General features: G+C 44.0%; 2 protein-coding genes across 2 annotated transcripts in view; both read left to right on the top strand.

The window, feature by feature from the left end:
* The window catches only part of LOC137238487 (putative leucine-rich repeat-containing protein DDB_G0290503), a 187,784-nt gene that overhangs the window by 69,461 nt on the left and 91,477 nt on the right, over positions 1 to 26,846 (top strand). The gene's annotated exons all lie outside the window — the stretch shown is intronic.
* Positions 184 to 24,951, top strand: Flacc (Fl(2)d-associated complex component). The gene is made up of 3 exons (XM_067763535.1): positions 184 to 1,481; positions 22,517 to 23,940; positions 24,263 to 24,951. The coding sequence occupies exons 1-3, from the start codon at positions 310 to 312 to the stop codon at positions 24,919 to 24,921; spliced, it is 3,255 nt and encodes a 1,084-aa protein (XP_067619636.1). The 5' UTR covers positions 184 to 309; the 3' UTR covers positions 24,922 to 24,951.

Below are 26,846 nucleotides of genomic sequence, written 5' to 3'. Positions count from 1 at the left end.
TCATCCGATGACGGCATATTCACGTCCGAACGCTACGGTTTCTCAATGCAAATGTTGATTGATGGCTTTTTATTTGATAGTCGCGGGGCAAGCGTCAAATACCCGACACGCACACATACAAAAACTCAGTCAATTTGGTTGTAAATCGCGGAAGGCTTTTAGCGATTTGTCAATAGCAGCGATGCAATCACCAATTGCGAAATATCGTTCCATCACTAGTGTATTTATCGGTATTGTTTAATCTCTACTACTTAAACATATTTAACTAGAAATAAAATCCTTGCTGAAAAAAAAAAAACTTACGGAAAAATGGATAAACGTTCAAAAGAAGCTCTGCGTCGGTATAAAAAATCCAGGCAACAGTCTAGCTCAGATAGTTCCAGCAGTTCTGAGTCGGATTCATCGGGGAGCTCATATTCAAGTTCAGATAGCGAACGCCATCGTCGAAAAAAGGTTCGCCAAACAGCTACATCTCGTCGCTCCAGCAGTTCATCTATAGAGGAACGAAGGAAACGTGAAAAGCGGGACCACTGTCAAAAAAAGTTGGAGGCCAAGCGGGTTCATCTTAAACGTAAATTAAAAGAAGCTAAATTGAAGAAAAGAGCGGCGGCTGCTGCTGCAGCACTAAGTGGACACATTGGGCATAGGGCACTGTCGCCCACAACACAAGCAAAATTAAAAAAACTTGCAGAACGAAAGCATCAACGTGCAGCAAGTAAAGAACGTCGGGAACGCGAAAAACACCGTGTGGCTGCTGCTAGAGAGCGCGAGCGCGACCACCATCGTACCGATTCCCGTTCACCAGCTAAAATAACGAAAATCCGTATACACCAAGATGTGAAGAGACAAAAAAGCCCTCCACGTGTGCATCATACAATGATGTCACGTGAAAAGATTATTATACAGACTCGAACACGAGAACGCACCCCTTCTCCCACAATCGAAAGACAGCGCCATGAGCATAAGATGCGACAAGAGGAACAAATAAGGGAGCGAGACAGGCGAGACCGGGAACGTGAACGTGCAGAACGCGAGGCAGCACGGGATAAGGAACGGGCAGAGGCATTAGCACGATGTCAAGAGCGCCAACGTGAAAGGGAGCGTTTAGCTAGAGAAAAACTACGTCGGGAAGATGATGAAAAAAAATATGTTGGTATTAGCGGTGATCGTGGAGAGCGATTATTGCCACGTCCTGCAGAACGTGAATTAGCTATAGCAGCTTCACGGGGTTACAACAGCCGAGAGCATTCCTTGGAGGCTCTAGAGAGGACTCGACATTTAGTAAAACGTGATCTAGATGTTTACGATAGGGATCGAGAATACATTGAAGCCGAAAGACGAAGTTTGCTTAGCCGGGACGATATGCGGCGGGAACGTGAATTTATATCACCACGGCGTCGTGAATTATCTCCAGTTGGTGAACACTATACTGCACGTTTAAGGGATCCACGCGATATTTATGCTGAGGAAGATCGCGACAGGTATTGTAAAATATTTGTGTATAAGTTCAAAAACGAGAAAAGTAAATTTATAATTAGCATTTGTAAATTGGATTCAGAAAACAAAAATTTATAATGAGAAGAGTGAACTGATTTTCCTTATAGATCTGAAAGAAAACGTCTCATTACTAACTTACGTATTCTCAATATAAATTATACTTTCTCTTATACAACAGTTTCTCAATATAAAATTACCTCTTCTCTTTAAGTTTTATGTTTTCTCGTTGCATTTTTCCGCATTCTTGCTAATTCTTTTTTAGTATTTGGTTATAACTTTTTTAATATATAAGTTTTGGGTATTTAAATATATTTGGTTATCGAGTTTCAGAACTCTGGCCAGATAATGTCACAGTACAAGATTTTCGTTCCTTTCGTGCGAACCAGGAGGCCTCCTGATAATAGCCGTGTTTTTTAACACGCGTATATCCGTTTACGCTTAAACTTTATATTGACTGCTACGCGACAAACTATAAATACACCTCTGAAATTGCTGCGCATAAATTTTGTCCTACTAAATTTCAATACGCATTATACTCAGATGTAACTGAAATATGTGTCTTTGTTTCGCCCTCTACACTAATTCTATGTATTCTATGTGTGTCCACAATTCATCGTAACTGATTCAGCTATATGTTATACCCTATGGCCATCAGAGCGTTGCGTCTCCACTTTTCGGTACACCCTGTTCCTGTAGCTAGTTGTTTAACCACAGCCGCTAGATGGGTCTCCTAAGCATTATCTAAGCGAGGATAGGCGTTTTTTTACCCTACAGCCGAAATTCACCGTATCGATAATATTTTAAGCACTGAATTAGTTCAAATTAGTCAATACTATGTATGTTTAAATATAATTCTAGATTTAGTATTCATTTCTAATGATGTTCATCACACTTTGTCGGAATGCACTACGCCAATCTCGCAAACTGATAAACATCACGTCCCTCTTTCTCTGGAGATGGAATTTTATGAATTTGTCGACGTAACTCCTGAGGCTGGTATAAAATTTAATTATAGCGCTTGTGATCTTTTAAAAATAAGGGTTATGAGTTGTATTTGCAGCATGTTCCTATTAAAAAAAACCATTCAAGACACCCTGGCATTCCTAGCGGTTAATGGATTTGAGGAATCTAAACAAAAACAAATTTCGGAAGCTGTACAAAAAACTGGGAATCCAGAGTACCATTCTACATTTCAATACCATTTAAACTTTTTGAATAAGTTTCTGTATAGAGACTACATTTTGAGCTTAGAGAAAAATATAGTTTCGAGCTCGAAGGCTTTCTGGGCCTTTATAAAATCTAAAAAGGCTTCTTCGACAGTTCCAAATAATGTATTCTACACATAGCACATTTTCTAATAGTTCTGTAGATTCCACTAATTTATTTGCTGATTTTTTTTTGGCTCCAAATTTAAATCCGATTTTCCCTCTGATTCAAGTTTTCCTTCCACGAAGGATTCTTCTATTAACTTCGGGCCTCTGCGTGTATCCGTTTCGGATGTTATAAACGGCATAAGGAAGTTTAAGTCGTCAACTAAGACTGACTCTGATGGCCTCGTTCATTTTGCTAAAAACTCACAATCTCAATCATTTTCAACAATTCTCTGGCCACTGGTCTTTTTTTGGATGACTGTAAATTGACAACGGGGTCATCTATATTTAAGGGCGGCAATAAAAATGATGTTCGCAGTTATAGACCGATTTCGAAGCTATCTTCGGTGTCCAAACTTTTTGAAATTACTGTCAATGAAAAATTGTATTTTGCGGTTAAAAGTTAAATCACTATCAACCAACACGCTTTCGTACCAAATCGCTCAACTGTAAGCAACCTAACAGTGTTTAGTGAATACTGCATTTCTGCTTTTCAGAATAGATTTCTAGTTGATGCAATTTATACTGACTTCTCGAAGGCATTCGACAAAGTTTCTCACAGAATAATTTTATTGAAGCTGGCACCCCAGCGGATTAGGGGATCAGAATATACCCGCGGTAGGTATGCCTGTCGTAAGAGGCGACTAAAATACCTGATTCAAGGGGCTGTGTAGCGCAACCCTTCAGGTTGCCAGCGCAATATATAGCTTCTCCAAACCCAATTGTCAACCTCACCTATCCGCGGCGAATCCTGTTTCACTAACAGACGAGGCTATGGCGACCCCAAGCTCCTCATGGAACTTGGGGGTGGAGAGGGGGGAATGACCTGAAGGTTTAATGTGGCCACATAAATCGTTCCCGAGATGGTCGGGCTAGCACCTTAATGGTGCTGTGGTACCGGAGCGTACCGGATCTGTATCCGGCAAAGGACCATCACATCGATAACACTCCCCAAAGCCTTCGGGGAGCAACCTTATCGCTACAACAACAACAACAACAAAATTGAAGCTGGCTGCTATGGGTTTTCACTCTACTTTTTTGATGTGGATTAAGTCTTGCTTATCCAACAGGCGTTGTGTCGTAGACGTTGATAATACCACATCCCGTCCCTTCGTTGCATGCTCAGGAGTCCCACAAGGTAGCACTTGCGGAATATTTGCTGTTATAAAAAGTTCCGTGGACTCTGAACGTCTGCAGTGTCGAAAACTTATGTAGTTTAAATCGTTTATCGTTAAACATTAAAAAATGCTTTCATGAGAATTTTCCAAATCAGTTAATACCCTTCGCACTTGCTATAGTATCGGGGTCTATACATTGCAATCTGTTGAAAAAATCAAGGAGTGTATTTTGACACTAAATTTAATTTCTCTACGCATGTAAACTATGTCCTAACTCCATCTTACACAATACTTGCGTTTATACGTCGTAACTGTTCCGCATTCACTAGCCCCTACACTATGAAGTCACTATATTGTGCCTTTGTCAGATCCAGGTTGGAGTATGCGGCTGTCATATGGAGACCCTACCAAATTGGCCCCTCTAATCGGTTTGAACGTGTTCAGAAAGTTTTTTTACGATTTGCTCTTCAATCTTTAAACTTTTCTGAACCAATTCCTTCGTATGAATCTCGATGCCTTTTAATTGAATTAAACACGCTTGCAAATAGACGATCCATTATATCTTGTTCATTTGTCATTGGCATAAATTCAGCGATTGCCCATCACTTCTTGATAAAATTCAGTTTAATGCACCATGCAGAAACCTGCGACAGTTTGAATCCTTAAAAATTGGGTTTTCCAAAACTATTTATGGTGTAAATGCTCCTGTTGTTGTTGTTGTTGTAGCAGTGCTTCGCCCCACCTAACAGCCGCGACCGATCACAAATTGTCATCAATATCCTCTAACGGGTGTCCAAGGAAACTTGCTGTTTCAACAGGGGTGGACCATAAGGAAAGGGGTGTTAGAGGCGTTGGTTCCACATTACAACTAAAGAGATGGTTGGTGTCATGTGGGGACACATTGCAAGCGGGGCATACATTTTGTATGTCGGGGTTGATTCTGGATAGGTAAGAGTTTAACCTGGTACAGTATCCAGAACGAAGTTGAGCAAGAGTGACACGCGTTTCCTTGGGGAGTATGCGTTTCTTTTCCGCGAGTTTTGGATACTTTTCTTTGAGTACTGGATTCACCGGGCAATTCCCGGCATAAAGTCCCGACGCCTGTTTGTGGCGTTCACCAAGGACCTGCTTGTGTTTTTTCGCTTCATACGGCTGGGTTATCAGGTGCCGTATTTCCTCAAAATGCTTACGGAGATGACTCCTTAAACCCCTAGGCGGTGCTGGCTCATCAATCAGATGTCTGTTGGGATGCTCAGGATTCTGTGTATTCTCCCTGATGGGGAGTATTCTCGCTTCATTATGCAGATGGTGTTCTTGGAAAATAAGAAGATAGCCCGTGGCGATTCTGAGAGCAGTATTTTGGCAGGCCTGTCGCTTCTTCCAGTGGGTAATTTTTAGGCTTGGCGACTATATGGGTGACGCGTAGCACTTAATCGGCTGGCTAATTGTTTTGTATGTAGTCATGAGCGTTTCTTTATCTTTTCCCCAAGTACTGCCAGCGAGGGATTTGAGGATTTTGTTACGGCTCTAAATTCTCGGAACAATTGCGGCTGCGTGCTCACCAAAATGTAGATCCTGATCAAACGTCACACCCAAGATTTTGGGGTGTAGGACAATCGGTAGCGTAGTGCCATCGACGTGGATGTTCAAAACGGTCGACATTTGGGACGTCCATGTTGTAAATAAGGTCGCGGAAGATTTAGTCGGTGATAATGCCAGGTTTCGCGAGGCGAAAAAACTGGAGAGATCAGGGAGGTAGCCGTTTATTCTATTGCATAGCTCATCGATCTGTGGGCCTGGGCCTGTGGCCATTATTGTGCAATCATCGTCGTAGGAAACGATTGTGACTCCTTCCGGTGGTGAAGATAGCTTAGATATGTAGAAATTAAACAAAAGTGGGGACAGGACACCACTTTGTGGCACCCCTTTTTTAATTCTTCTTGGTTTTGATGTTTCGTTTCTAAATCGCACCGATGCTTGCCGACCACCCAGATAATTTGCGGTCCACCTTTTAAGACATGGGGGGAGGGTAGACCCTTCCAGGTCTTGCAGTAACGAGCCATGGTTGACCTATCAAAAGCTTTTGATAGGTCTAGCGCTACGAGTACTGTTCTATGGTGGGGGTTTTGATTTAAACCGCAATTTATCTGGGTGCTATTGGCATTTAGCGCGGTGGTAGTGCTATTGAGTTTTCTGAAGCCATGCTGATGACAGGGTAGCTGCAAATTTGCTTGGAAATAGGGGAGCAAAATGGCTTCAAGCGTCTTTGCTACTGGCGATAGGAGAGATATCGGACGATACGACTCTCCTATGTTAGCTGGTTTCCCAGGCTTTAGTAGCGGGACCACCTTGGCCATTTTCCATTTTTCGGGTATGACAAAGGTGGAAAGAGACAGGTTGAAGACATGCGCCAAATATTTGAAACCCTCTTTCCCTAGGCGTTTAAGCATCGGCATGGCTATGCCGTCTGGGCCCACTGCTTTGGATGGTTCAGCACGACCAATGGCGTCCTCAACCTCTTTAGCGGTGATGGTGATTGGTGACGCGCTGAATTTGTGTATATGTGCGTGTCTGTTGGCCCTCCGTCTATCTTTGTCGACCGTAGAATGCATTATATATTATCGGCAAAAAGCGCTCGCGCATTTTTTCGCATCCGACAGCACTTTATCGCCAAAGGCGATGGAAACTTTGTCTTTGAGCTTAGACGGATTCGATAGGGACTTTACGGTGGAAAGTTTACCCACACCGGTAGAGAGGTTACAACCTCTTAGGTGCTCCTCCCATTTCGCCCGCTTGTGTTCATCCACAAGCAATCTGATGCGTTGGTTTATATCCCTTATTTGGGGATCGCCTGGATCAAGCTGTCTTATAAGGTCACGTTCTCTCGCTAGTTTGCGGCCTCCGCCGGGAAGTGGGGCAGAATTTCGTGAATTCTCCCGGCGGGAATGAAACGTGCCGAGGCGGATTCAATGACCTTGCGGAAGGCACGCCCCTTTGGCGGGCATCAGTCGGGATAGGGAGGGCAGCAAAGAGGTTGTCTGTAAAAGAAAGTGCGTTTTTCTGTGAAGATGAAGTCGGCGGTACGCTCGAGCGAAATAAGTATAGGCAGGTGGGCGGATGCCAATGTTACCATCGGCTGCCAGTTGACGCAGTTTACGAGTTCTGTGCTCACGATTGAGATATCTGGCGAACTGTGACAGCTTCCTACCATACGTGTGAGGGCGTCTCCGTTTATTGTGCAGAACGTCGTTTCTTCTATTTGATCCGCCAACATCTCACCCCTACTGTCCGCCCGCAAATTTGAATGCCATAGATCGGGATGGGCATTGAAATCGCCTAAGATAATGCGATTGTTGCCAGTGAGTAAGGCGCTGATATTAGGGCGGTATCCACTGGGTCAAGAGGTGGCAGGAGGGATGTAGATGTTGATGATTTCTAGGTTTGCATCGCCTGACCGGACAGGCATTGTCCCTGCGGTCGATGCCAGGATCAAATATATAATACTGCACAGAGTGGTGTATGATAAACGCGAGGCCGCCTCCATTTCCGCTCTAGCGATCTTTTCTGTGGACATTATACCCAGAGCAGGTCTGCAATGCAGATCTCGCTGTGAGTTTAGTCTCTTGAATCGCAGCAATGCGGACGTTATGCCGCTTCATGAAATCGACTATCTACGTAATCTTCCCAGTTAGTCCATTACAGTTTAACTGCAGAATTCTGAAGTGCATAGGGGGAGACGTCGCCACTCTGGGGGTAAGTGACGGGTGACTACGCCTGAGGAAGGCTACGACGCAATTGCTGTTGAGGCCCTGGGACTGGGCGTCCTTGGGCAAGCATTGGGGTACCCGGATGATTTGTGTTTGCGACCTGGCAACATCCCCCAGCGGGTAAGGGAGTCAGAATATACCCGCGGTAGGTATGCCTGTCGTAAGAGGCGACTAAAATACCAGATTCAAGGGGTGTGTAGCGCAACCCTTCAGGTTGCCAGCGCAATATATAGCTTCTCCAAACCCAATTGTCAACCTCACCTATCCGCGGCGAGACCAGGCTCTGGCGACCCCAAGCTCCTCATGGAACTTGGGGGTGGGGAGGGAGGGGATGGCCTGAAGGTTTGATGTGGCCACATAAATCGTTCCCGAGATCGTGGGCTAGCACCTTAATGGTGCTGTGGTACCGGAGTGTACCGGATCTGTATCCGGCAAAGGACCATCACATCGATAATACTCCCCAAAGCCTTCGGGGAGCAACCTTATCGCTACAACAACAACAACAACAACCTGGCAACATGGCGCGAGGAAACCCGTCGGGGGGTTGCCGTCGCGGAGACCAGAACATCTAGGAAAGTGGCACCACCCAAGGCAGGAGGTGCATTGGGCGGATGTCGCAAACATATATATTCTGTGCTGGCAAACGGTGCAAACGGAGGTAGGGACTAAGAGTCTGTTTCCCTGACCTACACGATTGCTGCCGGAAAAGAGGTGGGAGAAGACGCGGGCAGGGGCTGATGCTCAGCATTGCTACCGACTCTACTACGAAGATAGTAGTTATGAGTCGTAGCAGCTGTTTGAGTTGCCGTGGGGCGCGAGCAGCAGCGGGTACTTGTTGTGGCTTGCTGAGCAGCGGGGCTGCTGGCAGGTAGTGGGGGCGCTTAGGCGTAGACTACGGGACGCCCTTGGGCGTGAACAGCAAGGAGCCACAAAAGATTTATAAAAGTTACGTGGACGTCGGGTTTTGGGGTCAAGCCCAGAACAACCTGTCCGATGCAATCGGAGCCACTTGTTGTTGACACGCATCGTATTATTATACACAAGTGCCTTCTTAGAGCGATCTAGGGCAAATAAGTCCTTCTTAAGCTGTAGAAGAACTTTTTTTGCAAGCGCTGATGCTCGTCGAGGTCCTTATCAATATAAATAGTTGAGCCAGACAGCTTCTTTGCATTCCCCAAAACTTCCTTCACGATAGAGTGCGATCATTTTTCAAACATTTTGTTCTTCCTTTTTTCAAGCGTGCGTACGCTCAGCGACCAACATTGCTGTACGCTTAGCTACACGAAAATTTCTTGCTTTGTCGCTTTCATGCAGCTGACGCCTCGTATTCAGCTCTCCATTCAAATACATGTGTTCGGCATCAAAGCGTACAAATTTCGCCTGCAGCGTCTATGACGCGTAGCCTCGTGTGCACCTCGCCTTAATTAACAATATGAACCTCCCGAATATTGTGGTTCGTGACACTCGTACCATATTTAAACAAAAAAGCGGTGTGGGTGTCGGTGCTGAGCTGGGATGTTGTTGTTGTTGTTGTAGCAATGCTCGCCCCACCTAATAGCCGCGACCGATCACAAATTGTCATCAATATCCTCTAACGGGAGTCCAAGGAAACTTGCCGTTTCAACAGGGGTGGACCATAAGGAAAGGGGTGTTAGAGGCGTTGGTTCCACATTACAATTGAAGAGATGGTTGGTGTCATGTGGGGACACATTGCAAGCGGGGCATACATTTTGTATGTCGGGGTTGATTCTGGATAGGTAAGAGTTTAACCTGTTACAGTATCCAGAACGAAGTTGAGCAAGAGTGACACGCGTTTCACTGGGGAGTATGCGTTCCTCTTCCGCGAGTTTTGGATAATTTTCTTTAAGTACTGGATTCACCGTGCAATTCCCAGCATAAAGTTCCGACGCCTGTTTATGGAGTTCACCAAGGACCTGCTTGTGTTTTTTCACTTTATACGGCTGGGTTCTCAGGTGCCGTATTTCCTCAAAAAGCTTACGGAGATGACTCCTTAAGCCCCTAGGCGGTGCTGGGTCATCAATCAGATGTCTGTTGGGATACCCAGGTTTCTGGGTATTCAACAGGAACTGTTTGGTCAGCATCTCATTTCTCTCCCTGATGGGGAGTATTCTCGCCTCATTATGCAGGTGGTGTTCTGGGGACATAAGAAGACAGCCCGTGGCGATTCTGAGAGCAGTATTTTGGCAGGCCTGTAGTTTCTTCCAGTGGATGATTTTTAGGCTTGGCGACCATATGGGTGACGCGTAGCACGTAATCGGTTGGCTAATTGCTTTGTATGTAGTCATGAGCGTTTCTTTATCTTTTCCCCAGGTACTGCCAGCGAGGGATTTGAGGATTTTGTTACGGCTCTGAATTCTCGGAACAATTGCGGCTGCGTGCTCACCAAAATGTAGATCCTGATCAAACGTCACACCCAAGATTTTGGGGTGTTGTAGGACATTCGGTAGCGTAGTGCCATCGACGTGGATGTTCAAAATGGTCGACATTTGGGACGTCCATGTTGTAAATAAGGTCGCGGAAGATTTAGTCGGTGATAATGCCAGTTTTCGCGAGGCAAAAAAATTGGAGAGATCAGGGAGGTAGCCGTTTATTCTATTGCATAGCTCATCGATCTGTGGGCCTGGGCCTGTGGCCATTATTGTGCAATCATCGGCGTAGGAAACGATTGTGACTCCTTCCGGTGGTGAAGATAGCTTAGACATGTAGAAATTAAACAAAAGTGGGGACAGGACACCACTTTGTGGCACCCCTTTTTTAATTCTTCTTGGTTTTGATGTTTCGTTTCTAAATTGCACCGATGCCTGCCGACCACCAAGATAATTTGCGGTCTACCTTTTAAGACATGGGGGGAGGGTAGACCCTTCCAGGTCTGGCAGTAACGAGCCATGGTTGACCGTATCAAAAGCTTTTGATAGGTCTAGCGCTACGAGTACTGTTCTATGGTAGGGGTTTTGATTTAAACCGCAATTTATCTGGGTGCTAATGGCATTTAGCGCGGTGGTAGTGCTATTGAGTTTTCTGAAGCCATGCTGATGACAGGGTAGCTGCAAATTTGCTTGGAAATAGGGGAGCAAAATGGCTTCAAGCGTCTTTGCTACTGGCGATAGGAGAGATATCGGACGATACGACTCTCCTATGTTAGCTGGTTTCCCAGGCTTTAGTAGCGGGACCACCTTGGCCATTTTCCATTTTTCGGGTATGACAAAGGTGGAAAGAAACAGGTTGAAGACATGCGCCAAATATTTGAAACCCTCTTTCCCTAGGCTTTTAAGCATCGGCATGGCTATGCCGTCTGGGCCCACTGCTTTGGATGGTTTAGCACGACCAATGGCGTCCTCAACCTCTTTAGCGGTGATGGTGATTGGTGACGCGCTGAATTTGTGTTTATGTGCGTGTCTATTGGCTCTCCGTCTATGTTGTTGTTGTTGTTGTTTTAGCAATGCTCGCCCCACCCAATAGGCGCGACCGATCACAAATTGTCATCAATATCCTCTAACGGGAGTCCAAGGAAACTTGCCGTTTCAACAGGGGTGGACCATAAGGAAAGGGGTGTTAGAGGCGTTGGTTCCACATTACAATTAAAGAGATGGTTGGTGTCATGTGGGGACACATTGCAAGCAGGGCATACATTTTGTATGTCGGGGTTGATTCTGGATAGGTAAGAGTTTAACCTGTTACAGTATCCAGAACGAAGTTGAGCAAGAGTGACACGCGTTTCCCTGGGGAGTATGCGTTCCTCTTCTGCGAGTTCTGGATATTTTTCTTCAAGTACTGGATTCACCGGGCAATTCCCGACATAAAGGTCCGACGCCTGTCTATGGAGTTCACCAAGGACCTGCTTGTGTTTTTCCGCTTCATACGGCTGGGTTCTCAGGTGCCGTATTTCCTCAAAATGCTTACGGAGATGACTCCTTAGGCCCCTAGGCGGTGCTGGTTCGTCAATCAGATGTATGTTGGGATGCCCAGGTTTCTGGGTATTCAACAGAAACTGTTTAGTCAGCATCTCATTTCTCTCCCTGATGGGGACTATTCTCGCCTCATTATGCAGATGGTGTTCTGGGGACATAAGAAGACAGCCCGTGGCGATTCTGAGAGCAGTATTTTGGCAGGCCTGTAGTTTCTTCCAGTGGGTGGTTTTTAGGCTTGGCGACCATATGGGTGACGCGTAGCACGTAATCGGCTGGCTAATTGCTTTGTATGTGGTCAAGAGCGTTTCTTTATCTTTTCCCCAGGTACTGCCAGCAAGGGATTTGAGGATTTTATTACGGCTCTGAATTCTTGGAACAATTGCGGTTGCGTGCGCACCAAAATGTAGATCCTGATCAAACGTCACACCCAAGATTTTGGGGTGTGGGACAGTCGGTAGCGTAGTGCCATCGACGTGGATGTTCAATATGGTCGACATTTGGGGCGTCCATGTTGTAAATAAGGTCGCGGAAGATTTAGTCGGTGACAATGCCAGGTTTCGCGAGGCGAAAAAACTGGAGAGATCAGGGAGATAGCCGTTTATTTTATTGCATAGCTCATCGATCTTTGGGCCTGGGCCTGTGGCCATTATTGTGCAGTCATCGGCATAGGAAACGATTGTGACTCCTTCCGGTGGTGAAGGTAGCTTAGATATGTAGAAATTAAACAAAAGCGGGAATAGGACACCACCCTGTGGCACCCCTTGTTTAATTCTCCTTTGTTTTGATGTTTCGTTTCTGAATTGCACCGATGCCTGCCGACCACCCAGATAATTTGCGGTCCACCTTTTAAGACATGGGGGAAGGGTGGACCCTTCCAGGTCTTGCAGTAACGAGCCATGGTTGACCGTATCAAAAGCTTTTGATAGGTCTAACGCTACGAGTACTGTTCTATGGTGGGGATATTGATTCAAACCGCAATTTATCTGGGTGCTAATGACATTTAGCGCGGAGGTAGTGCTATGGAGTTTTCTGAAGCCATGCTGATGAGGGGCTAGCTGCAAATGTGCTTGGAAATAAGGGAGCAAAATGGCTTCAAGCGTCTTTGCCACTGGCGATAGGAGAGATATCGGACGATATGACTCACCTACGTTAGCTGGTTTCCCAGGCTTTAGTAGCGGGACCACCTTGGCCATTTTCCATTTCTCGGGTATGACAAAGGTGGAAAGAGACAGGTTGAAGACATGCGCTAAGTATTTGAAACCCTCTTTCCCTAGGTTTTTAAGCATCGGCATGGCTATGCCGTCTGGGCCCACTGCTTTGGATGGTTTAGCGCGACCAATGGCGTCCTCAACCTCTCTAGCGGTGATGGTAATTGGTGACGCGCTGAGTTTGTGTTTATGTGCGTGTCTATTGGCTCTCCGTCTATCTTTGTCGACCGTAGGATGCATTATATATTGTCGGCAGAAAGCGCTCGCGCATTTTTTCGCATCCGACAGCACCTTATCGCCAAAGGCGATGGAAACTTTGTCTTTGTGCTTAGTCGGATTCGATAGGGACTTTACGGTGGACCAAAGTTTACCTACACCGGTAGAGAGGTTACAACCTCTTAGGTGCTCTTCCCATTTCGCCCGCTTGTGTTCGTCCACAAGCAATCTGATGCGTTGGTTTATATCCCTTATTTGGGGGTCGCCTGGATCAAGCTGTCTTATAAGGTCGCGTTCCCTCGCTAAGCTCGCGGCCTCCGCCGGGAAGTGGGGCCGGATTTCGGGAATTCTCCCGGCGGGAATGAAATGTGCCGAGGCGGATTCAATGACCTTACGGAAGGCACGCTCCCCTTGGCGGGCATCAGTCGGGATAGGGAGGGCAGCAAAGCTGCTGTCTGTTGCAGATTTATATTCTTCCCACTTTCCTTTTTTGAAGTTTATGAAAGTGCGTTTTTCGGTGACGATGAAGTCGGCAGTACGCTCGAACGAAATAATTATGGGCAGGTGGTCGGATGCCAATGTTACCATCGGCTGCCAGTTGACGCAGTTTACGAGTTCTGCGCTCACGATTGAGATATCTGGCGAGCTATGGCAGCTTCCTACCATACGTGTGGGGGCGTCTCCGTTTATTGTGCAGAACGTCGTTTCGTCTATTTGATCCGCCAACATCTCACCCCTACTGTCCGCCCGCAAGTTTGAATGCCATAGGTCGTGATGGGCATTGAAATCGCCTAAGATAATGCGATTGTTGCCAGTGAGTAAGGCCTCGATATTAGGGCGGTATCCACTGGGGCAACAGGTGACAGGAGGGATGTAGATGTTGATGATTTCTAGATTTGCATCGCCTGACCGGACAGATAGGCCTTGACGTTCTAAGACATTGTCACTGCGGTCGATGCCAGGATCAAATATATGATATTGCACAGAGTGGTGTATAATAAACGCGAGGCCGCCTCCATTTCCGCTCTCGCGGTCTTTCCTGTGGACATTATAACCAGAGCAGGTCTGCAATGCAGATCTTGCTGTGAGTTTAGTCTCTTGAAGCGCAGCAATGCGGATGTTGTGCCGCTTCATGAAATCGACTATCTCCGTAATCTTCCCAGTTAGTCCATTACAGTTGAACTGCAGAATTCTGAAGTGCATGAGGCGTGACGCCGCCACTCTAGGGGTAAGTGAGGGGTGACTACGCCTAGGTTGTGGAAGGCCAGGACGCAATTGCTGTTGTGGCCTTGGGACTGGGCGCCCTTGGGCAAGCATTGGGGTACCCGGATGATTTGGGTTTGCGACCTGGCAACATGGCGCGATGAAACCCGTCGGGGGGTTGCCGTCGCGGAGACCAGAACATCTAGGAAAGTGGCACCACCCAAGGCAGGAGCTGCATTGAGCGGATGTCGCAAACCTATATATTCTGTGCTGGCAGACGGTGCAAACGGAGGCAGGGACTAAGAGTCTGTTTCCCTGACCTGCACGATTGCTGCCAGAAAAGAGGGGGGGAGAAGAAGACGGGGGCAGGGGCTGATGCTCAGCATTGCTACCAGCTCTACTACGAAGGTAGTAGTCATGAGTGGTATCAGCTGTTTGAGTTGTTGGCGCCGTGGGGCGCGAGCAGCAGCGGGTACTTGTTGTGGCTTGCTGAGCAGCGAAGCTGCTGGAAGGTAGTGGGGATACGCTTAGGCGTAGACTACGGGACGCCCTTGGGCGTGAGCAGCAAGGAGCCACAAAAGATTTATAAAAGTTACGTGGACGTCGGGTTTTGGGATCAAGCCCAGAACAACCTGTCCGATGCAACCATCCCTTGCACGAGACACACTGAACAGAGTATGACCGTCCTAAAAAGATTCTTTTCTGGCAAATGCAGCAAAACCATTTCTCATGACCGGGGTCAGGAGACGGACCCGGATTGGGTTCGATACCTTCCCGGAGTAAGAGAATATGTAGCAGTCCTGCTGCAAGGAGCTGCTGGGAGGATGACAATTTGTGGGACGGACGAAACAAATTAAATGGGGTCACACTGAAATGACAGTCCTTGGTCGGGAAAAATCCCGAGTCGCTCCGGTACATAGAACCGACTGCCTTGGGAAGCGCTCTCCGTCTATCTTTGTCGACCGTAGGATTGTCGGCAGAAAGCGCTCGCTCATTTTTTCGCGTCCGACAGCACTTTGTCGCCAAAGGCGATGGGAACTTTGTCTTTGTGCTTAGTCGGATTCGATAGGGACTTTACGGTGGACCAAAGTTTACCCACACCGGTAGAGAGGTTACAACCTCTTAGGTGCTCCTCCCATTTCGCCCGCTTGTGTTCATCCACAAGCAATCTGATGCGTTGGTTTATATCCCTTATTTGGGGGTCGCCTGGATCAAGCTGTCTTATAAGGTCACGTTCTCTCGCTAAGTTTGGGGCCTCCGCCGGGAAGTGGGGCCGGATTTCGGGAATTCTCCCGGCGGGAATGAAATGTGCCGAGGCGGATTTAATGACCTTACAGAAGGCACGCTCCCCTTGGTGGGCATCAGTCGGGATAGGGGGGCAGCAAAGTGGTTGTCTGTAAAGGATTTATATTCTTCCCACTTTCCTTTTTTGAAGTTTATGAAAGTGCGTTTTTCAGTGACGGTGAAGTCGGCGGTACGCTCGAGCGAAATAAGTATGGGCAGGTGGTCGGATGCCAATGTTACCATCGGCTGCCAGTTGACGCAGTTTACGAGTTCTGCGCTCACGATTGAGATATCTGGCGAGCTGTGAAAGCTTCCTACCATACGTGTGGGGGCGTCTCCGTGTATTGTGCAGAACGTCGTTTCTTCTATTTGATCCGCCAACATCTCACCCCTACTGTCCGCCCGCAAGTTTGAATGCCATAGATCATGATGGGCATTGAAATTGCCTAAGATAATGCGATTGTTGCCAGTGAGTATGGCCCTGATATTAGGGTGGTATCCACTGGGGCAACAGGTGGCACGTGGGATGTAGATGTTGATGATTTCTTGGTTTGCATCGCCTGACCGGACAGATAGGCCTTGACGTTCTAAGACATTGTCCTTGCGGTCGATGCCAGGATCAAATATATAATATTGCACAGAGTGGTGTATGATAAACGCGAGACCGCCTTAATTTCCGCTCTCGCGGTCTTTCCTGTGGACATTATACCCAGAGCAGGTCTGCAATGCAGATCTTGCTGTGAGTTTAGTCTCTTGAATCGCAGCAATGCGGATGTTGTGCCGCTTCATGAAATCGACTATCTCCGTAATCTTCCCAGTTAGTCCATTACAGTTTAACTGCAGAATTCTGAAGTGCATAAGGGGAGACGGCGCCACTCTGGGGGTAAGTGACGGGTGACTACGCCTGGGTTGTGGAAGGCCAGGACGCAATTGCTGTTGTGGCCCTGTGACTGGACGTCCTTGGGCAAGCATTGGGGTACCTGGATGATTTGGGTTTGCGACCTGGCAACAGGGCGCGAAGAAAGCCGTCGGGGGGTTGCCGTCGCGGAGACCAGAACATCTAGGAAAGTGGCACCACCCAAGGCAGGAGCTGCATTGGGCGGATGTCGCAAACCTATATATTCTGTGCTGGCAGACGGTGAAAACGGAGGCAGGGGCTAAGAGTCTGTTTCCCTGACCTGCATGATTGCTGCCGGAAAAGAGGGGGGGGGGGAAGACGGGGGCAGGGGCTGATGCTCAGCATTGCTACCAACTCTACTACGAAGGTAGTAGTTATGAGTGGTATCAGCTGTTTGAATTGTTGGCGCCGTGTGGCGCGAGCAGCAGCGGGTACTTGTTGTGGCTTGCTGAGCAGCGGGGCTGCTGGAAGGTAGTGGGGGCGCTTAGGCGTAGACTACGGGACGCCCTTGGGCGTGAACAGCAAGGAGCCACAAAAGAATTATAAAAGTTACGTGGACGTCGGGTTTTGGGATCAAGCCCAGAACAACCTGTCCGATGCAACCATCCCTTGCACGAGACACACTGAACAGAGTATGGCCGTCCTAAAAAGATTCTTTTCCGGCAGATGCTGCAAAACCATTTCTCAGGACCGGGGTCAGGAGACGGACCCGGATTGGATTCGATGCCTTCCCGGAGTAAGAGAATATGGAGCAGTCCTGCTGCAAGGAGCTGCTGGGAGGATGACAATTTGTGGGAGGGACGAAACAAATTAAATGGGGTCAGACTGAAATGACAGTCCTTGGTCGGGAAAAATCCTGAGTCGCTCCGGTACATAGAACCGACTGCCTTGGGAAGCGCTGGGATCGCACTCTATGGTGAAGGAAGTTTTGGTGAATGCAAAGAAGCTGTCTGGCTCAATTATTTATATTGATAAGGACCTCGACGAGCATCAGTGCTTGCAAAAAAAGCTCTCCTACAGCTTAAGAAGGACTTATTTGCCCTAGATCGCTCTAAGAAGGCACTTGTGTATAATAATACGATGCGTGTCAACAACAAGTGGCTCCGATTCTCAGCTGACGATAAGTTAATGTACGGTAACGAGCCGACTGATTCTGTGTTGAAGGAGTATTATGGGAGCGCTATTTCCGATCTTCCAACAAATTTCCCGGACCTGCTCAGGAGATCTTCTACGTCAAAAAACTAGGATTTTTAAGTAGTGGTTATTTAGGTTTAGATCAGACTTTTTCAGTATTTTCCTCAAATGATGTCGATGTATCGTGTTCTAGGGAAGTTTTTGATGATCTCTCGGTTTTGTCATACAATATAGCTAGAGTTGGGATTCTACCGGTTATTTACAATTTTTATGGGTAAATACCAGGAAAATAACCGGAATATTCCTTTTTTGTATCTTTTTTTGGGTATTTACAAATCATTTGAATCGAGTCTGCTTGGAATTATAATTCAACAATTAAATTTATACGTCATATGAAATTAAATAATTTTCGGTTTGATTTTAAACAAACAACCCAGCAAACACTCGGAGTCAACAACTAGTCTGAAAGGAGTTCAAACTTTGGATCGTTTGCACTCGTTATGAGCTCATTTAGGAGCCTGAAGCGAATGCTCTATGACTTTTAGCACGTTCATATTTTGCCTCTAACATAAGTCTTATATAGGCCTCCTTCCGATATCATATATGTATGAGCTTCATTGGCGTCATATACTGCTAATTTTGAGTTCTTTAACGACACTACTTCAGGGCATTTTCGGAAGAATTTTTGACATATATCCGAAGCGGAAAACATAGGGGAGAAAATTGCTGTGATAAAACTCCCATGAAGATAAGATAGAAATGAAATAAGTATTAGTTGAATTAATTATTTATTTGGAATAAATTGGGGCAGAAAAAATTTCTGAGTTTTTATTCCGGAGCTGCCTAGTTTACTGATTTAAATATTTTTCGTTGGTTCATAATTTCATCAAATTGGAGTCATAAAAGGCTCTTAGGTGATAACATTTTTGAGGCTGATATTTTTCACGCATTTCGGACCCATATCGAACTCCAGAACTGTAAGCGCTTCAATAATGTTTATAGGATAAACCCCTAAACATGCGTACGACGCTCATAACTGAAGAATCCGAAACGACTCCAAAATAAGTGGGCAATATAGGAATCAGAAGAGCGTCAAAACACGTAGGAGGGTAAAAGAAAATTTAATTTTTGCCTTTAATTTAACGGCCTAAAAGCTCCTAACCTAGCATTCAAAAATTGTCATTTATCAAATATTTATGTTCGTCAAAGCGATTTTGGAACAAATATTGAAACTTTGTTACAACAATTTTTCATTTTGATACAAAATGGATTACATTTGTACATATTACCCTTGCTATTCTTTTTATACTCAGCTGAGCAGAGCTCACAGAGTATATTAATTTTTTTCGCATAACGGTACCCCGTAACGGCATAATCTAATCGAGATAGATATAGATTCTATATATCAAAATGATCTAGGCGAAAAAAGAAGTTCATTTAGTCATGTCCGTCCGTCTGTCCGTTAACGCTATCTTAATGATATTTGGTATTAAGTTGCTGGGCACTGATCTCAGATCGCTATTTAAAACGAATGAAATCGGACTATAACCACGCCCACTTTTTCGATGTCGAAAAATTCGAAAAACCAAAAACGTGCGATAATTAATTACCAAAGACGGATAATTCATTACCAAAGACGGATAAAGCAATGATTACTTGGACAATGGGCATGGCACCGTTCACTTTTAAAAGAAGGTAATTTAAAAGTTTTGCAAGCTGCAATTTGGCGTTCGTTGAAGATATTATGATGAAATTTGGCAGGAACGTTACTCCTATTACTATTTATGTTCTAAACAAAAATCATCAAAATCGGACGAGGAACACGCCAACATTAAAAAAATTTTTTTAAGTCAAATTTTAACAGCTGAGTATTTAATGTTCGGTTACACCCGAACTTAGCCTTCCTTACTTGTTTTGTATAAGCATCGACGTTTTTCCGCTCATGGTCGCTTCTCGACATTTTTAATGTGACCGCAAAGCTGATACGCTCTGTCCTGGTGCGTCGAACTATATATGCCCCCAATAAGCGCTGACGATGCATAATAAATAGGCCATATATGTGTGAGATAATCAGAGTTTATTAGAGTTAAAAATGACGATGGAGAGTTCCATTAGAGTATAATATGAGCTGTTTAACAGACTTTTAAGACTTACTTCGGACTCTTATTTAGGCTCAAATGATATACGTTAATAGGCTCATATAGGACGACCATTGCAAGTAGGAAAGTACATTGGTTTCGGCCTCCCAAATGAGTGCATACAGACTGTAAACGCTCCAATTTAGATGTTTTTACGACTCTTTTTTGACTTAAAATGTTTACTGGGTAAACTTATACTTTTCCAACGGCATGCATTATTGGCTAAATATTTTTGAAAAACGCTTGATTAGAGATTAAAACTAATTCAAACGATCGTAATGGATAACTACTGACCAATATGGGACAAATTGGGTACATTTTTGATTGAATTTGTGTATTTGTTTTATTATTTATTATTTTTAACCTTCTTTTGGGTAAATATTTGGATATTTACCCATTTTTACCATATACATACATATAACCAATTTACCGGGTATTTACCATTTGGGTATTTACCCCTTTCCCATCTCTAAATATAGCTAACTTGAATAGCAAATTTAAATTTAAGGATGCTTTTAATCACATTCGAAGTTTTGATATTTTCTTTTTATTTGAAACACATGTTTTGGCTGAGGATAGATCAAAGTTCTTTCACCTTTTTAAAGAGTATCAGTTACATTGAATAGATGCAACCAAAGCACAAAAGGTTGGCCGTGCTAGTGGTGGTTGCTTGTTTCGTTTTAAAAGTCGTATTGAATCGCGCTACAGGCTGAAATTCGTCACAGCTTATGGTTGCACATATTTGTCTGTCCATCTAAGTGATGCCGTCTTCTGTTTCATTCCGCAATACTTGAACTGCACGCGGTGGAATGCTGATTTTACATGTCTCCTAAATTTTCTAGAAAATGTCAAACCCAGCTCATTTTGCATTGTTGGTGACCTCAATTGCCGTGTAGGCTCATCCCAAGTAGTAGGAAAGGAAGCATTATCTGAAGTGTCTCATGTTCGTGTCTCACGTGTTTCCAAGGACTCGGTAATAGATAATAAAGGCAAATAAGTTCTTAGTTTGGCTGAAGACTTTGGTGGCGTTTTTTTAAATGGTAGGGTGGATGGAGATCTGAGTGGTGAATTTACTTTTTGCGGCGGGGTTGGCCGCACAGTGATCGATTATGCTATCTGTTCTTTTGATATTTCGGGCCTAATCGATAGTTTTTCTGTAAGATCAAAATACTTCTCAGATCATATGCCGATCGTTATGAAATTCCACGGTCGCGTGTATATTACCGACTATGTCGGGCCTTTATCTTCTGCCAGACTCTCATGGAAACCGCGCATTGCGGAATAATACAAAGAGGCTATCGCTAGTTCCTGCAATAACGGTTATATATACTCCGTGGTACCTATTGATCAGAAAGTGTCTATAATTACCGAAAAAGTCAAGTCGGCAGCACAAATCGCCAAAGGAAACTATCGTTTCTCGCCGAAAAATGAGTGGTTTGACAGTCAGTGCTCAAACTTACGCAGAAAGGTAATGAACGCTTTAGATATACTGAGAAGGATGCCTGGATCCTGAATCCTGGAAATGGTCTTATGACAGCGGAGGCATTGAAATAGTTAACGAATTCAAATACTTAGGTGTTATCCTCACTTGTCAGTTATCTTTTACTAAGCACTTAGATTCAAAGTTGGTGGATGCAAAAAACGCTATTAACGCAACGTGGTTGAGCTACATTAACAACCCCCATATCAGTTTGAGCCAGAAAATAAAAATCTTTGAGGCTGCTTCCAGGTCCATCATGTTTTATGGCGCACAAGTATGGGGAGTCGCCCATTTCGACCAAGTCGAGCAACTCTTTAGATTTTTTATAAAAAGCTGATTTTCCTTCCCTCTAACACGCCAAATTACATGCTGCATCTGGAAACAGGTTTGCAACCCCTATATTTACACACGCTCCGTCTAAACATGCTTTATATTGCTCGTTGTCTCAGAATTACTCATGACACACTACCTCGCATCCTGGCAGTGGAGACAGCTAAGTTTGGGATCTCTTGGGCAAACGTTTCGAAAGAACCCGCTAACAGAGTTAATTTACCTATCATTACGGAATTTTCAATAGCTAATATTCAAGTCTTCACGTCTTCGCTTTTAGATCGCCTTGCTGAGAGTAATACGAGTATGTTTCTAGAAATGGCTCAAAAGTCTACTACCCACAATCTGTACCCTATTTTAGTGCCATTAGAGAGTTCATATTTCACGGATCATTTCACCGCTTATGCCGTTAGTTTAATTCTACGTGCAAGGGGAGGTTTGCTGAACCTAAACGCAAGAGCTTACAAAAACATATCTTCTCCATTTTGCTCAGTGTGTAACTTGCAGGTGGCAGAAGACGCTTATCACTTTATTGGTTCATGTCCTATATATAACAATATCCGTTTGCTCTATTTTGGGGAAAGAACTTTAGATATGGCAAAGGTCATTGCTATTTTAAATGGATATAATTTCGACTCTCTTGCCAAGTTTCTTGCAGACAGCATTAAATTCAGGAACTTAATATTAAACGAATTCTCATAGCTTGTAAGCAATTTATTTAACATGCAATGCGACACGCAACAAATTCTGTTATTGTCGCGATTTTGTACTTTTATTTATTTATTTTATTTATATGTTTGTTCGATTTTCATGGTAGCTTTAGTCATAAGCTGTATTCTGATTTGTTAAAATAAATATATACTACTACTACTAGTCTGTAAGAATCTATGTATTAATTCCAAGACTCAACTTAAATAAATAAATATATGAACAATTCTTTGTAGAACTTATAACCGAACATATATTGAAGAAGCACATCACGTGCGGGAACGAGAAGATCCTTGGAATCACGATATCAGGGAACGCGAAACACATGATCTACATGATAATAGAGATCAGCGTGATACCAGAGATCCTCGCGATTATCGAGAAACGGAACACGAAGTTTATCCTGATGAAAGAGAACGTTTGATACGAAATAGAGAACGCGTACGCGAGGAATGGAAGGGTGATTGGGATAACAACCGGGAGCATGAATGGAATGATACACCCCCTATAACTGGTCGTGGAGGGTTTGTTGGTGGCCCCAAACGAAATTTGCCAGTTATTGGAATTGGACCCAGTGCAGGGCCAGCAAAAATACCACCACGGGAACAACGAGCACCTTCAGAACCAGACTGGGATACAGATGATGTTCAAAAAGGTTCGAGTCAAAATATAAGTAAAACAGAAACGACAATTATACGCGATACGCCAAATTTCGGTATAAAGAGTGGGCAAAGAGATACATGGACTGATCACGATCATCATGATATGCCGCCACAGCGTGAAAAACCTTTACTAACTAACCGTCCCGAGAGTATAGATCGCCGTTGGCAAAATGACTGGCGTGAAGATGAAGAACCAATGCAACGGCCATGTGGTAGCACAGGAAATATTCCCACAATCATACATCACCATCGCACCGAGCGTGGCGGTAGAAATTTTCGAAGAGGCGGTGGGTTTACGGGACCAGATCACTCACAAAACTATAGGTCACACCAACCATCATTAACGGGAATGCCACCTCAATTATCAGGTATTAGTTACCTTGGTGGTAATCCCAGATTTCCAAATAAGAAAATGACTTACACAAATCCAAATCTAATAAAAAACCAACATGCTGCCTTCGCAGCTGCAAAAGCCGCAGCTCAAGCAAGTGCCGTGGCAGCGGCAAGCACAGCTGTTGCTGCGGCTAAAGCAGCAGCACAAAGTGCTGCGAATGCTACAACTAATCCAAGCATATTGGGGCAGGCCAGCAATCTATTACGCCAGCAACATGAAATGTTTTTGATAGATGATAAACCGGAAGCAGGAGAGATTTTCCACGACCATGCCAGTAATAAAACACCGATTATGGGTTTTATTTCTAAAAAATTGAAAAACTTGTCAACACTTGGCAATCCTGTAGTGAGTAGTGGAAGAGTAAGTGGTGAGCTAAGTGAAATAAGTGATAGCGACGATGATATCCTGAATAAGGGAGAGAAAAAATGTCGAACTGAAACTGACGACGACTCGAATCCAAAGCCTGAAATCATTTCCGAACAAGAAGATTTAACACGAAGCATTGATGGCAATGGAATTGTAGATGAGAAACCTGAAGATGATGAGATGCTTGATTTTGAAGAAATTTCCGATGGAGAATTGGAGGAAGATACTCGTAACAAAGGTACCTATATTCTTTTAACATTACATATTGTGAAACGCGGGGATTCGTGCAACCACTTGACGTGTATATAAGAAAATTGTGGTGGGAGAGGCAGAGAGTGGAGAATAGATTAGGCGAAGGATTGGGAGTGAGTGTGAGTGAATTTATTGTATTTGGGAGTGGGAGGCAGATAAATATAATAAGGGAGGGCTAGAAGAAGGATAAATGGAATATTAAGTAGTAAAGAATGTGAAAGAGGCATAACAAAGTCTACGGCTGAGTGGAATATACATATGTACATAAATATATATATATACTCACATACAATTATATATTTTAACAGGTGTTGGTGATGCATTGGGGGTTGATTGGGCTTCACTAATTGCTGAAACAAAACTTCAAGCTGAAAATGCCGCACCTGGATCTACTGAACAATCGACAACTGCAAAGCAGAAATGGCAACCTCATCGTATAATTTTAGATATGGGAATTTCATTAACGATGGCTGGTGAAAACTATGCCAAACAGGTGTTGGCTGAATCTAAACAAAAACTGGCCGAAGAAATAAAAGAAATAAACCAAAAAGTCCCGCTTAAAACTGAAAATGATATAAACATACATGAAAACGTAAAGGAAAATAATGAAAACAAAGGCTCTACGAATAAGGAAAGTACTAAAGAAATAGCCGGGGTCACAATGGAAACAGTTGTCAAGAAAACAATTGAAGAAATCGACGATGTTCCCTTCAACTTTGAACGTTTGCTACCATTAGCTTGCTTACAAGTTGGCGAACGTATGCATCGTTTGCAGCGTCAAAGCCTTATATCAAATGCTTGCGGCAGTCATAGTCGGGCTCTAAGTGCACGCCAGGATCTAAAATTACGTAGACAATTGTGTAATTTACCCGCACGAGAATATGATTTTCCACAACCGTTGCTCATAAATGCTAAATTAAAAGCTAGGGCTCTATCTGTTTTTCAACGTACTTTGGAAGTAAAATAAATAAGTACATGCATACATATTTTAACATAATATATATTTACATATGTATATATCATCTACTTTACCATGAGACAGGCATGTCGCACACCTACCTAGATCAATAGGAATCTAACACAAAAATCTAAAATTTCTAAGTTATTAGTACCTCCGGACTTCCCAATTCAATATCTACCGAACTGTATACTCGATTTACTAATTAATACCTCCACTAATCAGGAAGGGCTTTGTAAAACAACTGGCGTAACTATACCGTCTGGGGCCCGTGGCAAGTTTTGATGGGAAACTATCAATAAAATCGTCACGTTGCACTCAGTTTAATTTAAATAAACTTCGAGATTTTAAACGTATTCAATTACACGTTGTATATGTCCCACTAATGGTCATAGGACTCCTCTCTTAGGCAAGAGAGAAAGGTTTGTAGTCCATGCTAGCCCAATGCGGAGTCCTGAATGCATTTACAATGAAATAAAAATTTAATTTCAATAAGATCTTTATTAAGAAAAATGTTTTTTCGAGATTTCTGTTTCGGAAAAGTGTCTATAACATCATAAAAGTTAAAAAATCGGGCTATATAATTTTCAGTAGACAGAATAGCCAAGTTACGTAACCTTTCTTGTCTCATAGAGTTTGTTAAGAAGGCTTTTATCAATTTTAGTTTTAAAAACGATCTTTCAGCTCTAGCTGAAGTCACAGGAGTTGTAAGAATGAACAGTAATCAGTGCATATTTCAGGAAAGCTGCAAGACATAAAATGATTAATAAATAAGCAATGTCTCTAATACACGACGATTTTTCTATTCCTTTGCCTTTCCCTGTTTTTTTGTTTTATATATCTCAACAAATTCTAGAGCCTTTTTAGTAGATCAGTGCATTTAAAACTTTTAAAGTGGAAGGCGGAAAAACACCAGAATTTGAAACAATTTCATTCATTTCAATATGTTCACTTTGAAAAAACTTTCCGGATCTTGGAGACGCCCATCTTCGCAAAGCTCATCAAAATGGCGTTTTACCATCCTTTGCAAGTTTTAGAAAATTCAGGGGTGATGGACCACATTTCTGCTACACTGTTCACTTCCATTTTTAAATAAAAATCATGGCGATACCTTTCAAATTCGTATACATATACAAATTTTCAAACGTTTTAAGGCATCTGAAAGATCGGCGGCTTTACACTGAAGTGCTTTAGAGGCTGCATCGATTGTAAGTAGGATCTTGCAATGGAAAATCAATAACATAACACAATTTTAGTTTTCGATCTTGTTTTTGAGTAAAACAGCTTTATTTCATCTGATTTGAAATCTAAGGGAATGCTTTCGTAAGCGCATTTTTGACTTCAAAAAACTTTAACTTTAAACCTTTAAAGCAAATCGATATCATAACGTTGTTGTAGCAATAAGGTTGCTCCCCGAAGGCTTTGGAGAGTGTTATCGATGTGATGGTCCTTTGCCGGATACAGATCCGGTACGCTCCGGTAACACAGCTCCATTAAGGTGCTAGCCCAACCATCTCGGGAACGATTTATATGGCCACATTAAACCTTTAGGCCATCCCTCCCTCCCCGTCTGTTAGTGAAACGGGATTCGCCGCTCGAAGGTGAGGATGAAAATTGGGTTTGGAGAAGCTATATATTGCGCTGGCAACCTGAAAAGGTTGCGCTACACAACCCCTTGAATCTGGTATTTTAGTCGCCTCTTACGATAGGCATACCTACCGCGGGTATATTCTAACCCGCTGGGGTACATCATAACGTCCTGCCCATCTATTAGGGTTTAATGTTTTTAATGTTATTAAAGTTGAAGGCTCATTTTCTTTATTAGATACTAGCAGAACCGGCAGACGTTGTTCTGCCCTAAATTTTTGGTCTATCTGCATACATTTTAATAAGCTTTTTCCGTCTAACTCTGCCCTCGCCCCTCTACACTTTAC

This window comes from Eurosta solidaginis, chromosome 1 (assembly GCF_040869045.1).
Source record: "Eurosta solidaginis isolate ZX-2024a chromosome 1, ASM4086904v1, whole genome shotgun sequence".
Lineage (NCBI taxonomy): Eukaryota > Metazoa > Arthropoda > Insecta > Diptera > Tephritidae > Eurosta > Eurosta solidaginis.
The sequence above is the reverse complement of the archived record's forward strand: the minus strand, read 5'-3'. Positions and strand labels throughout refer to the sequence as shown.

Coding starts and splice junctions, on each gene's coding strand:
- Flacc (XM_067763535.1), top strand. CDS start 310: ATGGATAAACGTTCAAAAGAAGCTCTGCGTCGGTATAAAAAATCCAGG. Junction 1,482..22,516: donor GCTGAGGAAGATCGCGACAG/GTATTGTAAAAT, acceptor AATTCTTTGTAG/AACTTATAACCGAACATATA. Junction 23,941..24,262: donor GGAAGATACTCGTAACAAAG/GTACCTATATTC, acceptor ATATTTTAACAG/GTGTTGGTGATGCATTGGGG.